We start from the raw sequence: 15,710 nt of genomic DNA on the forward strand, positions 1-15,710 counted from the left end.
TCAAGGACTTGTAACAGTGACTGGGCTCGATTTGGCGTACTTTTAAATAAATGATATTATATCTCATCAGAGGAAAAAACTGGTATGTCTTCAAAGGGTTTTGAGGGTTAACGTTGAGCCAATTTCATGAAGTCACAAAAGAAAGCCTGATATGTAGATGGCATATCCTTTAATGAGACATGACTCTCGGGCAAAAGTAAGGAATATTAACCAAGCATTAGGGATACTATCATAGACAGGCTTGAAACCAACATACCTTCGCCCAGCTCAACCTTTCGTTTCCTTTTCTATCATGTCAGTGGTTGGCATGAATTAGTAAAGGTAACATTGGTTTCATTGAACAAATTGCACCTCTCAAATGATCACAAGAGCCCGATGCACATCTCGCTCCCTTCAAATGTCTCACAACATATTCCTTTTACCCACACCTCAAAGTTCAAAGTTGTTCATCTACGTGGCCGTCAATGTCGCCTCCATATTTGAAGCATCTTTGGCGTCCACGAGGAAATCCTGCGTGGTAAAAAAAACCCCATCAAAGATGACGCGCGTCTTGCGCTCGATCGAAGGCATCTTCACTTTCGCTTCTTGCGTAGCGACGCACAATACGCACCGTACGCAGGTTCATTCGGTTGGTCGGTTGGTTGTTCATAAGGCCCCGGTTAAAGACGACACGGGGCATCGTCTTCACCCTGCGGATTCAAGATGATAGTACGCCAACCCCGATGAATTCTGATTCCTCGGAAATGAGTGTTGGTTGACCTGTGGAAGATATTTCGGGAAACATCCACGGCAACAGGATTAGAATCAGTTGTTGTCTGGTTGTGATACACTGAGAGTCCCAGTCGCGTTTGCCAAGACAACTTGGAACTTGTGTCGGATCCGTTGGTTCCGGTCATTTTGTATGTGAGAAAGGGTGAGAAGCCAGTCAAACTCTGAGACTGGAATTGTTGGATTGTTGGTGTGAGATGCCGGGTTCGGGATTGATTGGCAGAGATGGGTAAGGTGGAATGGTTTTGAATCCAGGGTTGGTCCGCTTTCATTTTGAATTTGTGTAAGATTTTGAAGATTTTGAAAATTGTGAAAAAATTATGAAGAGCTTTCCTGCCAGGTCAATTTTCAGTGGGAGATAATGGACGTTTAGAACGAGTTTGTGGCGGTCAGTCAAAAATTGATGGCATGAAAATGAGATGGCGTTTTTTTCTGGTTTATCTTCCTAAGAAAGATCAGCCCCGAAAATTAATCGGTGTGTGAAATGAACCCATAAACGTTAAATCAGAGGGTTCAGAAGGAACTTCATGGAATAATAATGGTGAAAAGTCATGGCGAGTCATAAAACCGGAATCACTTTAGCGAGGACCACACATTCAAAGTAACTACCACAAACTCTTTTTTTTTAAATCATATTATTGTAGTATTCCAAAATATTCAACACCTTTAGGAAGTTTTTTCACATCATGGTGATCGTTATTATCCACATGCCTGAAACATGAGTTATTTCCTTTGAACGAAATTATTGATTGATCCGGACATAAAAGCCTTTCATCTCTAAAGGGTGCTTTTTACTCAATACCCATCTTGATTGACCTAAATGGATTGGCTTTTAGGTTTGAATACTCAAAGATTGGGACTTAATTGACAAGGAAAGGCAGTTAAGCTTTTGTGTAAAGGTCGGTGGTTTTGACTTTGACCATATTGTTTGTTGAGCATTTGACACTTCCGCCACAAAACAAATCCTTTTGTACGATATTACTATGAAATTGACACGTTCGTGTATATGGAATGTACACGTACAGGGTCCTCATTAAAATTCGATACAAAATCTGCTAATATTGTTTTTGCTCAGAGCTATAGTAAAATCATATTGCAGATCATTTAAAGATGATTCGTCGTTCCGTCAAGCTTTTTGGAACTCATCTTAGAAGGCATGTTTAAGGATTTTTTAAGTATTAATGGTCAATAGGTCATTATTTCCACAGGGCAACTCTTTCCTGAACCTTCAAGTTGATCCAGCCTGTAACTTGGCTAATGTTAAAAATCACACCCAAAAAGTATTTGTGGGACCTTTTGGTGATGCATAAGCATGGCTCATTTTTGCCCTTTAATTTGTTCTTGAATTGTGAATTAGCAGTTTTGGAGCACAACAAATCGAAAAGGAGCGAAATGTGCACAACGATCCAGTTTTCTTAATGGTAATACACTCTTCGAAGATTAGGGAAAGTTTTGTGAAGAGGTTCATGATAGCACTCGGTTGGCTTGAAAAAACGATCAGTAAATTTCATCTACGAAACTAAGGAAAAAGTGATACAATTCGAAAAAAAAAATGTTAACGACATCTGAAATTGTTGATATTTCAATGCAAGCAACTCGCTCTGGAATAGCTTCCTGAAGTGACTATTTTTTCTTGATGAGGAGCGATATGGCAAAACTGCTCAATCGAAAACTCAGATGGCGCCATATTAGGCAGCTTTAACATGTGTCGAATTTGGTCTCCGTTCGTCTTTATTTTGGATTTTTTAGCTGTTTTCACTCACGTTTCAACCTTTGGGTAAAGAACAGCACACGCATGCATTCCCATTTGTACGGCACGAGCAGCCCACTTTTAAAAAACAACGCATACAACGAGTTTATTCGTCTTCACCAAGGATTGATAAGCTTATGATGAAGTGCCAGGAGTGACAAAAAAGTGTCAAACCGAAAATATGGGAACAGCAAAGCTCTTCATGAACATTTAAACCCATGTCGGTGTAAGAAATCATTTTGAAGCCAAATATGACAATGCCTCGTTTTTCACTCTTTTCAAACCAAACCATATCACTCAAGGTTTGGCCTCGACTAGTAAATCAAAGTCAAAAATAAATCTCTAGACTCCACGAATTTCGTCATCATTGCATCAATGCCCTTCAGCGCATCCCTTTACATTCGTATACCATGGAAATTTATCTTTGCAAGACACTTCAAGAATGACCACCGGAATCCCAAAATCGCCGAGTGTATTCTCCCGTGTCGTAAAAAAACGTTCTTTAATGGGATAAGTGATGGGTATTTAGGGTCTTCATGATGATAATAATCCCAAAAACATCTTAACTGTCCTTCAAATAGTTATATCCATAACTCAAAATTGATTCTCCGTCCGCCAAGGAACAGCCATTTGGGCCTGACGATTCATTATATTAGTTGCTTCCGACACTTTACGGGATATCTATCGCGAGAATCGGGAATCAATTTACCAGGAAATGCGTTCGGTTTTTTTTTGTTTTCTCGCAAGAAATTGACGGTTGAGTGATGGCGCAGACGTCTTTCATGATGGTGTTTAGTGTGAAATGCCTAATTAGATCACAAAACACTTGCAAAAAATGGGAACCTTGAGGGTTTTCACAGAACATAAATAAGACCTCTTTGGCCATTGTAGTTGGTTCTTTGACTCGGCAGCTCCGGAGATTTGTGAGAAACTTGCTGCGTCATCCATTCGAAATTGGAGGAGATTTTCGTGCCCCCCATTACTGTGTTTCTCCTCGTGAGAACACGGTGGTTATCTTGTTCATTAGACAATCACGACCCATTTGCAATCACTTTAATAAGCACTCATACACTTGAAGGCATCTCTCAAATCGAATGCTTGATCAAGGAAGTTTGGCAACCAACGAGAATCTCGGATCCTTGCCAAGGAAATGAAGAGGGCGGTTCTGATATGAGTTGCAACAAGAAGTTCTTTCTTTCAAGTCGAATTGGCTACTGCCACTAAATGCATTCTGTTTAGCGATAAGTCGAATACAGTCTCAGAGTTTGATGTCGATCTATGTAGCATTCTCAAGCAGCAGCAGCAGCAGCAGCAACACCAGCAACAGGGCATTATTATTAGCACCCATATCCAGGATGATCTCATTGGCACTGATCCTGGTTTGTGCCACCTTGACTTGCGGCCAAGAAGAAGAGGTCGACCATGACCACGCTCATCATTCAGGAAACCCGTTGGATTGGCTGAGAGATAGTGTTCCAGGGGAGCCCGGGGTGGACTATCCCATTTTCAATGAGGTCCAAGACACGGCATTCTCTTGCGAGGACAGAGTTTTTGGAGGTAAACGAGAATATCAGCCTAATCTTCGTTTCTTTGAACGTTGAATGCATCAACATTTTCGTCGCAGGTTACTATGCCGACCCTGGGATGGGATGTCAAGGATATCACGTGTGCCTGAACCATGGGAACAACGCCAGAAAACTATCCTTCCTTTGTCCCAATGGAACCATTTTTCAGCAGTCCAAATTGACATGTGAATGGTGGTAAGTGGAGAGTGATTTGCCACTTGACAAAGAAAAGGTCAAGTCTTATTGTAGTGCCTCCATTCATTCATTTAGTCAAATATTTCTTTTCCAGGTTCAATGTGGATTGTACTGAAGCCCAATCCAGTTACAATGTAAACGATCTAATTGGCACGGGAGATAGTTTGCCCGAGTCCAATGACTTGGGGCCCAAACGACCCATCCCAACGAGAAATAATGACAACGGTCAGCGTAAACAACCAACCATTGTGGCCCAACCTTTAAACCCTATTCGCAGTCAACCCCAACCGGAGGAGCCGCAAGTGACCACAGAACGAGTGATTCAAAGAGAAAAACCCGAACCCCAAATTGAACCAATTACTCAGACACCTAGCCGTGCAAGGCCAGGTACACCGAGACCTGGAAATCAAAGGCCAGCCAACCGTCGACCCGTGACTCCCCAACCTCTTTTAGTAACCACTACCCCTGACACATCCCTGATCCAATTCCCAAATGAAGCCCCTGCTGACGTCGTCACAAATCGACCTGTGTCCCAGAGACCGAATGTACCGAGACGTGAGCAACCCGCACCCAAACCCAATGTACCGAGGCGTCAGGAACCCACACCCAAACCCAACGTGCCGAGACGTGAGCAACCCGCACCCAAACCACAAATGTTACCCGAGGCGTTTTCAGGACAACCCGCCCACCCAAACCCAGTGTGCCAAGGCGTCAGCAACCCGCACCCAAACCTACCTGCCGAGACGTCAGCAACCCGCATCCAGGCCCAATGTGCCTCAAAAAACGACCAATATTCGTGGACCCGCGAATCCTGTTCGTCCCTCTACAACTCAAGTCAAACCCGTTGACACTTTGCCATCTTATGGAGATGATAGTGACAGTCCCAAACCATAATTTCATCTTCAGCCCAAAAGCCTCAGATTGATGAGCGACCTCACCCTGGACGTCCCACCGTGCAAATCTCTCATAACCGGCCGCAAATCGAAGAGAGACCTCGTCCGCAAACAACCAACAAAGACCGTCCCACCGTGCAAATCTCTAATAACCAGCCCCGAGTTAAAGAAGGACCACGCCCTGGGCGTCCTCAAGGATCTCGGGGAAGACCCCAAGGTCAAAGAGGGAATCAGCAAACGCCAACCACAGTGCGTCTCCCCGACGAGCCATCAACAGTTGAAGAGATACAAACCACTGCCCTTCCTTCTTATGGAACCAATGGCACACCCCAGCAAAACAGTCGCCCTACCAGACGACCCAACCAAGGCAACCGAAACCGACAGCAAATCCAAACTAGGACTCAACGGCCCCAAACCACGGTTTCTTTGCCTGCAGAGCGGTCCAAGTTCGTGGATCGTCCAACAACCCCTGTTCTGCAAAATGTAAACCAGGCAACTCAACAAACCTCAAGGCCAACCTCGAGGCCCCAAGCGCAAGTGATGACCACGGAAATTCCTTACTCGGACAATTCTAGGCCCCCGCAAGCGGGCACTCAATCAACGAGCAATGGTCGTCCAAAGTTCGGAGAAAAGGTTACAATTCCAGTTGAATCTCAAACCCCTAGACCAGTCAATCGGGGTCGTCCTCTTTTTCCTGAGCGAACTGAAACGGCTCCCCGATTCCAACCCAACCAACAAATTGACATTGTTGAGTATGACGTGGCTATTTCTGGAGATGACATCGGGGATATTCCCATTCTTTTTGCTGATCCATTTCAAGATATCAGAGCACCCGATTCGTTAAATCGATTGTATGAAGTTCCCATCTAGAAAAGTGCGAAGAGGAACACTAAAAACGCAATGCAAACGTTTGCACAAGACCTCATTACCTGGGGCAATCTATATTATGTAATTTGTTGCTACCTGGTTTGGCATTATCATATCAAAAACATACAAACTTTGGAATAAACTCAAAAGTAAATGAAGTCGTCGCATTTCAGAACAATCCAGTGATATCAAGGCCTGAATGGAGAAACAAAAGAGAGGCAATTTATTTTCAAGCACGATCGATTTCGAGTTTTGTCTTGGGTTACTTGTGTTGCCTCTGGAAAAAAATATGCAGCCTAACAGCAACAACAACAACAACAATACCTCCAGCATTGGGAGTGTCAAAATAATCATTCTCTCAGTTGAAGCCGAGTCACCGGGAGGCAGTGAAATTGAGGATGGCTGGTGAAGCGCAACTTGAAATGCATTCAATTCACACATCTGAGAAGAATACAGTCAGTGAAGAAGACAAAGTACTCCTCTTACACGCTGATGATGCACTCAACTATCTCAAGCTGAGCCGGAAGCGATCCATGATTGTTCTCAAAGAGATCGCAAGTCAATTGGAGGAGCTCTTCAAGAAAGATAAAGCAGTGGAGCTCAGTGGATGTGTCACCGGATTAACAGGTCATTTTTACTTAGAATCCTTACCAAAAGAATGAAAAAGCGAGCTTCTAAATGATTCGGATTACAGGTGGCGCCTTGGGGATTGCCGGGGGAGCAGTGTCCATAGCGACAGCGGGTGGAGCCATTCCGTTCCTGGTCGCAGGCTTATTAACGGCTGGCACTGTGTCAGCCGTTGCTGGGGGTGCTGCCAAGATTGGTAACAAGATTACCACGCAACAAAAAGAAGCTGAACTCTTTCAAAAGCTCGAGAGAATTTTGAAGGAAGACATCTTGTCACATGACTTCTTGAGGAACGCCCTTGAGGCTATCAAAGGAGCCAAAAGCCTGGACACAGCCTCCATGAGTGTCCAATTTAGTGACCCTGAGAAGACGGACCAATCCAAAGGGATTTGCAGAGTTCAAGGGGCATTGCAATTGGCAGAGCGGATACTAAATCACTTCATTCCTTTGAAAGATATGCTCATCTCAGATGGTGCCATCAAAACTTTCATCGAAACCATCGTGGTTGTCGCGTCAGACTCGATAATCAAGGCCACCACAGCTGCCACAGACAGTATTGCCATGGCAGCCGCAAATGCGGCGGAAACTGGTGCAATCACAGCATTGAAGGCCTCTTCTGAAATGGGCGCTAAAACTGGAATACGGGCAGGTTTGGAGACTGCATTCAAGACTGCTCAGGAGACCATAGAATCAGCCACGAAAAAGGGAGCCACCATCTTAGTCAAGGCTACCCCCGATGTAGTGGCCTTTGAGTCGAAAGAGCTCTCGCAACAAGTAGCTTACAAGGCGTTCGCCAAAGTAGGAGACGAAACGGCGGTCGAATCTTCCAAGATATTGGCTCAGACGACGGCTAAGGAAGTGGCCAAAACAGCTGCAGTCGTTACAGGAGGAGTGACCATATTCTTCGGGATTGTCTCAGTGGGTCTCGAAACCTTTCAAATTATTCGACAGTGCCAGAAATCGAAGAGCACAATTGGATCAGAGTTGCGAATGTTGGCTGCTTGCATGGAGGCCGAATTAGCTTAAATGGTCTTCGCCTTGACTGATATCCTACTTTTTTAGCTTGGTTGGATGATAAAAAGCAGGTCCATTGCTTGCCAAAGATTGAAAAATATCAATCAAGTTGCAGTATCAAAAAAATATCTTTTTGCATTGGTTAGTAATGGTAGTTGGTCTGAATCAATGGTAAGGTCTTTCTCAAGACCATTTGGAAAGAGTTCTCTTGTACCAAAAATTACTCCAATGAGTGCAAGAATAAGCTGATAAGTTAGACATTCTTGCTTAAAAAAAGCACCCTAGTGAGTCGGATTCTTTGAGCACCACAAACAAGTTGTTATTATTCGGTTGACAGTTACATACAAAAACTTGTCTTTTTCTAGTTTCGCTTCTTCTTTGATTGGTTCAAGCTTTTGATTTGCTTAGACTTTCGGCAACAACAAAATTGACACAATTTGAATATGATAGCAATGATGAGTAACACAATCAAGGCTAAGAATGCCCAAACATCAATGAGGTAGTATTGAAACCAAGCCAAATCGTGAATTGGTGTCTGCAAATGATCCGATCCAGGATGGCGGAGTTTGTATTCCAACCACCAGATGGCGCGATCCAAGGGCCTGGTCATCTGATCGTTGAGGGCTGATCCATGCCTTTCAGCAGTTTGGGCAAACTTCGGATCACTCAACACCTTCTGAATAGCTTCGTAGAGGTTGTCTTCCGTGACCTCGGGGAATGGAATACTGAGGCCAAAACCAACTCGTTCAGCTTCTTGACCATTGGCTGGTTGATCACCGGCCACGGGAATGACCACCTGAAACATTATATTACATGTATAGCTAGTCGGACATGAAAGCCGCTTTCGTTATTACATTACTCAAACTTTGTCCGAAATGTTCAAGCCATCAATGAAAGGAGACTGTCTAAACCAATCGATAGATGATTCCTAGAGCTTATGCATGCATCGTAAGAATGATGGAAAAGTTCGTAAATTTGAACTATATTAAATAGGCAGACCGGCGAGTCACTTGAAATGGCTCGTGAAGGCTCGAATCTTGGATTATGAATCACGTCCTTTAAATCATTACACTGAATTTTTACAGCCATAGGTCTCAACAACTCAATATTTAGTATTGCAATAACTTAGTGCTAAGGACAATCATATCTACATTTCTTTACAAAGAGGGCATAATCAGCCACAAATTTGAAATTCGCTTTTTACCATGGAAGCCGATCAATATTGGAATGACTTACGACTGGTTTTTTGTGACAAAGAGTCTCTTGAGAGCTGGATTGGCCTCCATGAGTGATGAAGAGTTTCATATTCGGATGGCCCAGAATGTCTTGTTGGGGAAGCCATTTGTTCAACTGGACATTACTGGCCTGATCCGTCATTGTATCTTTTTCCCATTTCCACAAGACCTTTTGCTTCAATCGCCTAAAGACGTTATTAAAAATAACTCTCCGTTCATCTGACATTTGAGACGCTTTGACCACTGAGCCAAAGGAAACGTAGATCACACCCTCTGGAGCATCATCCATGTAGGACTTGAGGTCTTGCGGTAACTCTTTGGACTCTCGGCAATTCATCATGCCCAAGCTGATGAAGTTGGGTGCGTAAGGACGATTGCCATCCATGATCAATGGATGGCCAAAGGTCAAAGCGAGGGAGGCATTTCTTTCGATGTCTAGGAGGCTGGGGCGTTTCACACCCGGAAATAAGTCATCCAGGATAGCATCAACGTTTTTATGAATATACCAGTTCCTGGAATGAAAGAAGTGATGGCTGCAGTTGTTGAAATATTCAACTTCAACTACTCTTTGGTATTCTCCAAAGTTGCCGGAACTCATAAATAAACCAGTACTATCAAGTTTTAGCATGATCTATTAGACATACCTTACTCCATGCTCAAAGACCATTGTGGCAACAGTATTCAGGACTCGTTGTAAAAACGTCATGGGATGTTTAAAACTAAACAGAATCAACGGATTGAACGAAGGGCTAGGTGACATGCCCATGGCATGATCCATCCATGGCAAAGTGGCTTGACCCGTGAAGTAAAGAGCCAAATCGGCTTCAAAGTAGTGGGCCAAATAATACCCGGCATCATTGGCCAGGAATGGGGACACAACCACCACGTCGAAATCAGTCTTTCGTCGGATGTGAGTTTGTAAGGCTTCTTCCATAAGGGCGTTCCTATTGGTGGTGAATGCCATATCCAGCATCTTATCAAACGGCATCATGGTAGTCTTTCCGGTCAACAGTTCACTCGAAAGCTCCTTCATTTTCTGCAACGGATCAAAAATGGATTCATTAGAAGGGCAAAAAAATTGGGACACTTTGTAAAGAACTGAACAACAGTAGGGAATCCATTATAAGGAGCTTTTTGGGAAGCAGCAAAACTTTCACTATAACTAGGTTTTCACTGTAACGGGGTTCCACTTTTTGAGGCTGAAAAATGATGCATAGGTGCATAAGATTAGAAATTGGAAAGCCACCTTCTTTTAATAAACCCTAACATCAGTATTCGTTGTTTAGGCGTTTGAAAGTGGTTATTAATAGCTAAAGTGTCGGGTCAAATCGAAAGAGGCCAGGTAAGCAAGGCGTTCAAAGAGGAAAGGAAGACCAAAAAACACAACGCTTCTGCTCTCCCCTATTTCTCTCCAGGCTAACTCCCCTAAAGACCCGCGGGTTTAGCTCAGTACATTAATTCAAGAAGAAGTACATTAATTTGTTAAATACATCAATGATTCCGCACTAATGCTGAAATAAGTAACATGTTTGCTTAACCATCCCTTGACTACACTTGAATGCCAATTTCGTTCGAAATGATCCCAAACTTAGTTTTTTTTTAATTATAGGTGAAAGCAGTGAATCAAAAGCTCCGTTTTGGTGCCCGCTGGGGGAACAAATACTGTGCTAATTTTTTGGAAAAAAAAAAAATTAATCCATATTCTCACTCCAAACAACCGCTATACGTTTTTTTGGCTTGCTTTTTCACGGGCTTTTCTAACCGTTACGGGGAATGTAATCCCCAATACTATCAAAATGAACGGGTATATTTCGTCTATTTCTTTACCTTGTAATCGTTATATGATAACAACGCCTGCGTATGCCTTACGAATATTGGAGGAAGCATATCAAACATTGAAGGATTCTATTTCAAAAAAGAGCATCAAAATTGTCCTGATTTGGACAAGATGTCATTGGATCAACGCCAGCGTATTGCCAACGATTATTGGAGAGAAGTAAATTGAGCAATGCTGTGGTCCGTTAGGTTATTGTGCTAAAATCTGCTCGAAAACCGTGCAGACTAGAAAGGAATCTCCATGATATTCAAAGTCAGAGAAATAGGCCTATAGTTACTGGGAAGCGACTTGATTCCTCCTTTAAAAATTGGAACCACGTGAGCTATCTTTAGTGAAGATGAAAACTTGCCCTGATCCAAGATGAAACGCATCAAGTAAGAGAAAACAGGAGCAAGAACCAGTGAGCATCTCATTAAAAACCGAGACATTGGACCATCAGGACCAGGAGAACTCGGAAGGCTCAATTCCCTAATGGCCTGTAGGGCATATTAATATGAGACTTCCAGATCATGCAACGCTCAACTTTCATGAGTATAACAAAAGTTATCCCTGCTTTGTTTCACGTATTCACAAAAATTTAGAAGTGCAACTGCAAATGTTTTTAAGGAAGTAAAAACGGTCCTCCAGATTTTGAAATATAAAAAAAAATGAATGCGCATTTTTAAAAGCCCAGTTTTTTACAGGTCATTCCGATGTAATTCGGGCTTTAACAAACAATATTCTCAAAATTGAATACATGACTTTGTTTGTTGAAGCAATGAACCATGCCCTATGTTTTGCATATGATTAGGTTATGAAATTGAGCTAACCAATTGTTGACCACCTTTTGTTAACGTTATTACGGCCTTATGGTATCCTCTCTTTAGACACAAAGGTTCAGAAAATGCCTTGTTTTAAATGTTATTTCTGGTATGTTGAAAGCGTACGACAAAACTCTTCACAGATTTCAATGGTTTTGAATAAGATATGAATTTGCAAAAAGTTGCGTGCATAGTTTAGTAGTTTTAAATTAAAATTTTATGTCTCTGGACAATATTGGACATTATGGTATTATACATGAAAGTAGTCTTACCTCTTCCATAATATTTGGAACTACAATCTGTTCCACATTCTTCAGTTCCTTGTTATGAGCTGCTGGTATGACAACACTCACTTGATGGCCTCGTTTGCCTAATTCTTCGGCCACCGGCATAAAAGTTATCATAATGGATTTGGTCACAAATGGCATGTAAAACAAAAATTTGCCAGCGTTTGCCAATCCAAGTAGGATTGGAAACAGTATTAGAAATAACATTTTATGTTTTGGTATATGTCACGAAGTTTGTGAAATGAGACGAGGCTTTGATCTAGTTGGGGTTTCCACAAGGTTGTGAAGTTGTACTACATGTACTTTAACTTAAGTACACATAGCACAAACAGTGCCTCCAGATAAGTGAAGAAAAAAAGCGCAAAAAAATGGTTTGTGTACAATGTAGGGACCTGATTTTGGCCTGGTTTCAGCCAGTTTCCAAACAACAGCCCCTCAAATTTAACAAGGTGGTTTAGTCTTTTTCAAAGTTTGTTCCAAAAACATATTTTTGCTATAATGATCGCAAGTGCAAGTGATTCCTTGCAAAAAAGGTGCTCAAATTGACGTGTTTTATCCATTGTCTCATCTTTTGAAAAGGGTTGATGCATTGAATTCCGTATCTATAATAAAATCGCGTACGGGCACTTGTTGACATGAGTCGGCAAGAACTTCGCTTAAAAAGCGCAAAACATTACTAATTAGCGCAAGATATGGGGGCTCTGATTTCAAAATTGCACAGGCGGATCAGAGATCACAAGTTTTTCACTTGCTCCTTCTAATCCTAGGCCAAAGCAAAGGCTTTCAATATTGGTCTTGGTAAGAAGCTTTACTCTTCAAAGAGATAATCGTACTTATACGAGCTTTTTTCTATTTTGTTTGTTTCTCTTGCATTTGACAAGATAAAAAAAACTTTCTCTAAGCTCCGATCTACTCTGTTCTGTGTCGATGCACCTTGACGCGCGCTAAACGCTTGAGAGGTTAAACGAGTCTCATCTTTCACAGAGTACAGAAGCAAATAGTTATGTTTGTTAACAGTGGAAGGGCCAAATAGTTGAAAGACAATGTCACATGTGTTTGTTTTAATAAGAATTTGACGTACTTTCAATTCGCAATGATACTTTCAAGTTCTATGAAAGGAACATTTCAATCAAAAAAGTTCTGAAAGGCATTTATTTCACTCAGTCCCGTAATATTATCAGCTATCTCGAGCACTCTGATGACGTCGGTAGGTTTCTGACCGACCACAATAACCCCAAATGATTCCACTGTCGTACACGTTTGAGATACGTTTGCTTCGGATCCGACTTTGCAGATCAGATTGAATGCAGAGCAATGAAAATATTTTTGATTACGTTGACTCCAATGTTTTCTTGGTAGTTGACGAAAATCATTTGTTTGGATTTTGATTGTGAAACTTTAGCAATAAAGTCATTGGGGTAGATCGTCATATCTGATCACCTGTATTCAAAAACTATTTCGCAGGGGGGGTGTTGTAACATTTCATCTAGAGGGAGAATTTAAACTAACACTACAGCCAACTCGTACCAATATAATTTTCAACTATGGAGTGAAAAATTGTAACAACAAAACTCAAAAAATGAATTCATCAATTTTGTGTAGTTCTGTCAGTGTATGAATATCTTGACTCAATTTTAGTATAGCGTTTGCTTCAACAAGCCTGCAGGTGAAATAATTGACAAATTCAGTCTATCCGAAGTTGACTGAGATGTTTCTCGAAATTCTCCCTCAACAGAATGCCCAAAATCAGGATGCCGCACCACATTGTTCCGGGAATTTCCTTTACTTCACATGGTTAATGTGCATTGTTTTGTTTGATGCAAGATGATAGTAGTTCAATGCAAAGCTTTAGTGATTAATCTATCCATTCTTACCGGAACAATAAATAGCAATTCAAAGCAATTTTTTCAGTGTGACGTTGAGAACTCCACCATCACAAACATATCCTTCATTTTGATACGGTTCTCTATGCAGCAAGAACTATTCTTGTGTGCTTAGTGAAGTACATGATTGGCCACAAACTTATGATCGAAACGTTATAAATAGAGTTTCATAATGGCGTGGTCTTCTCGACCCATCTATTTTGTCGATTTTGAAGGAACTTGTTGATGGAAATTCAAACTAAGATCAGGAGGTGAGGAGCTAATGATATAATTATATTATTGCGAGACATTTCTAGGCACTGGCATTCTTGAGATTTTTATGATAGGTTGATGCACGCCTCACGGAACCTCTTTTTTCTTCCTTTTGCTGGGTCGTACATTTGGTTTTTTTTTTCACGGGCTTTTCTAACCGTTAGAGGGAATGTAATCCACAGCACTATTAACATGAAAGGTTATAATTCGTCTATTTATTATCTTTCAATCTTTATGAGATATTTGGTCTACCAAGGAATATGACTTGGCAGACCGAGCTAGTCCTTGAATGTAGGGTTGATCTGGAATGCTCTCTAAAAATTTGTCCTCGTAGGAGCTCTAAAATGGAACCCTGGGGATTTTTTCGATTTTTTTGCATTTGATCTTTTTTCACCTTTTCGATTTCGTACTTCAATCAATTTCAACGGTTGAATGGACCCAGCTTGTGTTGAGGATCGAATGCGTGGTGAATTGGTGCCCAGAAAGATGTTGAGAATCAGGAGGAAGCGGACAAATCACGTCTCATTGACACATCGCATGGATTCTAGCTAATACACATAAAAGATAGCGCATGAAGGCGATTTCATTCATTCATCAAGGATAAGAAGTGTTGGAATTGAAGTGGCAAAATCAAACTAATGTATATTTCTCCCCTCCATGGACCAAATTGGTTCATAAACACACCTTTACATATCTTTTGTTTTCTAAGATGTCAACCAACGTCTGGGTGTGCTTGCTCACATCGGAAAGCAAACGGATAGGAATCCTTTGAATGGAGACTAGACACTCATTTGATGGCGCTGAATCAGCAAGTAAAAACTAAAACTTTCCCCAACAACCTCTACCAATATGCATCGGTAACGTTTATTTCTCATCTCTTCATTTCTTTCAAAAACACTGGGCCCACTCTTTCTAAAGCCATAAGTGTTGTCATCTCATCATTTTTGTTCTTATTTCAATTATGTGCATCTGTGCGTATTCACATAAATTTGAACCCTATGAGGAGCTTGCTTGATCTTCCAATTTGGGTCGATTCCGATTGCCACGACAATTATTGAAAGTTTATTTGAAAATTTGACCATTAAAAGATTACTTAATTTATTCACATGGTTTCTACAATTCATAGACGACAAATTTGCTGATTGTTTCCCGGGACTTAATGCTTTTTGGCTAAAGCTATTGGGGGCCTTCCACAGACCAGGATTGGAGTTACCACATTCCCCAATATGATTGCCTTTAGGTCGGTCATTCATTAACAAGAAATGGGACCATTTGTCTGCGGCTCAAACGAGGAGGACCTATCAGAGCTTCAAGCACCTGATCGAGGCCTTAGCCATGACAAACATATGTATATATGTGTGTTTTTTCTGATTGGGATCAAATTTATTAGCAGGCCCTTTTGATAATCTTATACGAAATGTACGTACTTCGCATTTTTTCGCAAGTATAAAATGATAAACGTTTTATATTGTTCTGCTTTTCGAATCCTCCCTATATTTCTTTGGTAGACACTCAGATGTGTCTTATTCAAAAAAACATTTTTTGTCGACATCTCACTAGTTATGAATGCGGCATTAGCAATTGCCAATATTCGAACTCCACGCCAAAAGACAAGGGTTCACTTTTTTGGTTGACGAATTTTCCAATTTTCCAATTTTGTCATTCTCTTTCTTTGTCTGAAATAGTGTTAGCCAAACAAAATGCTAGCTCACCAAGATGTATTCATCTCAGTTTACT

At 41.4% G+C, this 15,710-nt stretch overlaps 3 protein-coding genes across 3 annotated transcripts; 2 read left to right on the forward strand and 1 right to left on the reverse strand.

Annotated features, from left to right (window-relative positions):
- The first annotated feature begins 3,123 nt into the window (after positions 1-3,123).
- On the forward strand, positions 3,124-6,041 carry LOC131890682 (proteoglycan 4-like). Its single transcript, XM_059240088.1, has 4 exons — positions 3,124-4,075; positions 4,143-4,278; positions 4,373-5,091; positions 5,185-6,041. The coding sequence occupies exons 1-4, from the start codon at positions 3,787-3,789 to the stop codon at positions 6,039-6,041; spliced, it is 2,001 nt and encodes a 666-aa protein (XP_059096071.1). The 5' UTR covers positions 3,124-3,786.
- A 248-nt stretch (positions 6,042-6,289) lies between these two features.
- LOC131891084 (uncharacterized) lies at positions 6,290-8,043 on the forward strand. The gene is made up of 2 exons (XM_059240584.1): positions 6,290-6,665; positions 6,733-8,043. Exons 1-2 carry the CDS (start codon positions 6,437-6,439, stop codon positions 7,689-7,691), a joined length of 1,188 nt encoding a protein of 395 aa, XP_059096567.1. The 5' UTR covers positions 6,290-6,436; the 3' UTR covers positions 7,692-8,043.
- LOC131891083 (UDP-glycosyltransferase UGT5-like) lies at positions 7,974-12,147 on the reverse strand. The gene is made up of 4 exons (XM_059240583.1): positions 11,824-12,147; positions 9,559-9,950; positions 8,916-9,426; positions 7,974-8,475 (listed from the first exon to the last, which is right to left on the reverse strand). The coding sequence occupies exons 1-4, from the start codon at positions 12,043-12,045 to the stop codon at positions 8,041-8,043; spliced, it is 1,560 nt and encodes a 519-aa protein (XP_059096566.1). The 5' UTR covers positions 12,046-12,147; the 3' UTR covers positions 7,974-8,040.
- Positions 12,148-15,710: the final 3,563 nt, after the last annotated feature.

This window comes from Tigriopus californicus, chromosome 11, assembly GCF_007210705.1.
Source record: "Tigriopus californicus strain San Diego chromosome 11, Tcal_SD_v2.1, whole genome shotgun sequence".
Classification (NCBI taxonomy): domain Eukaryota; kingdom Metazoa; phylum Arthropoda; class Copepoda; order Harpacticoida; family Harpacticidae; genus Tigriopus; species Tigriopus californicus.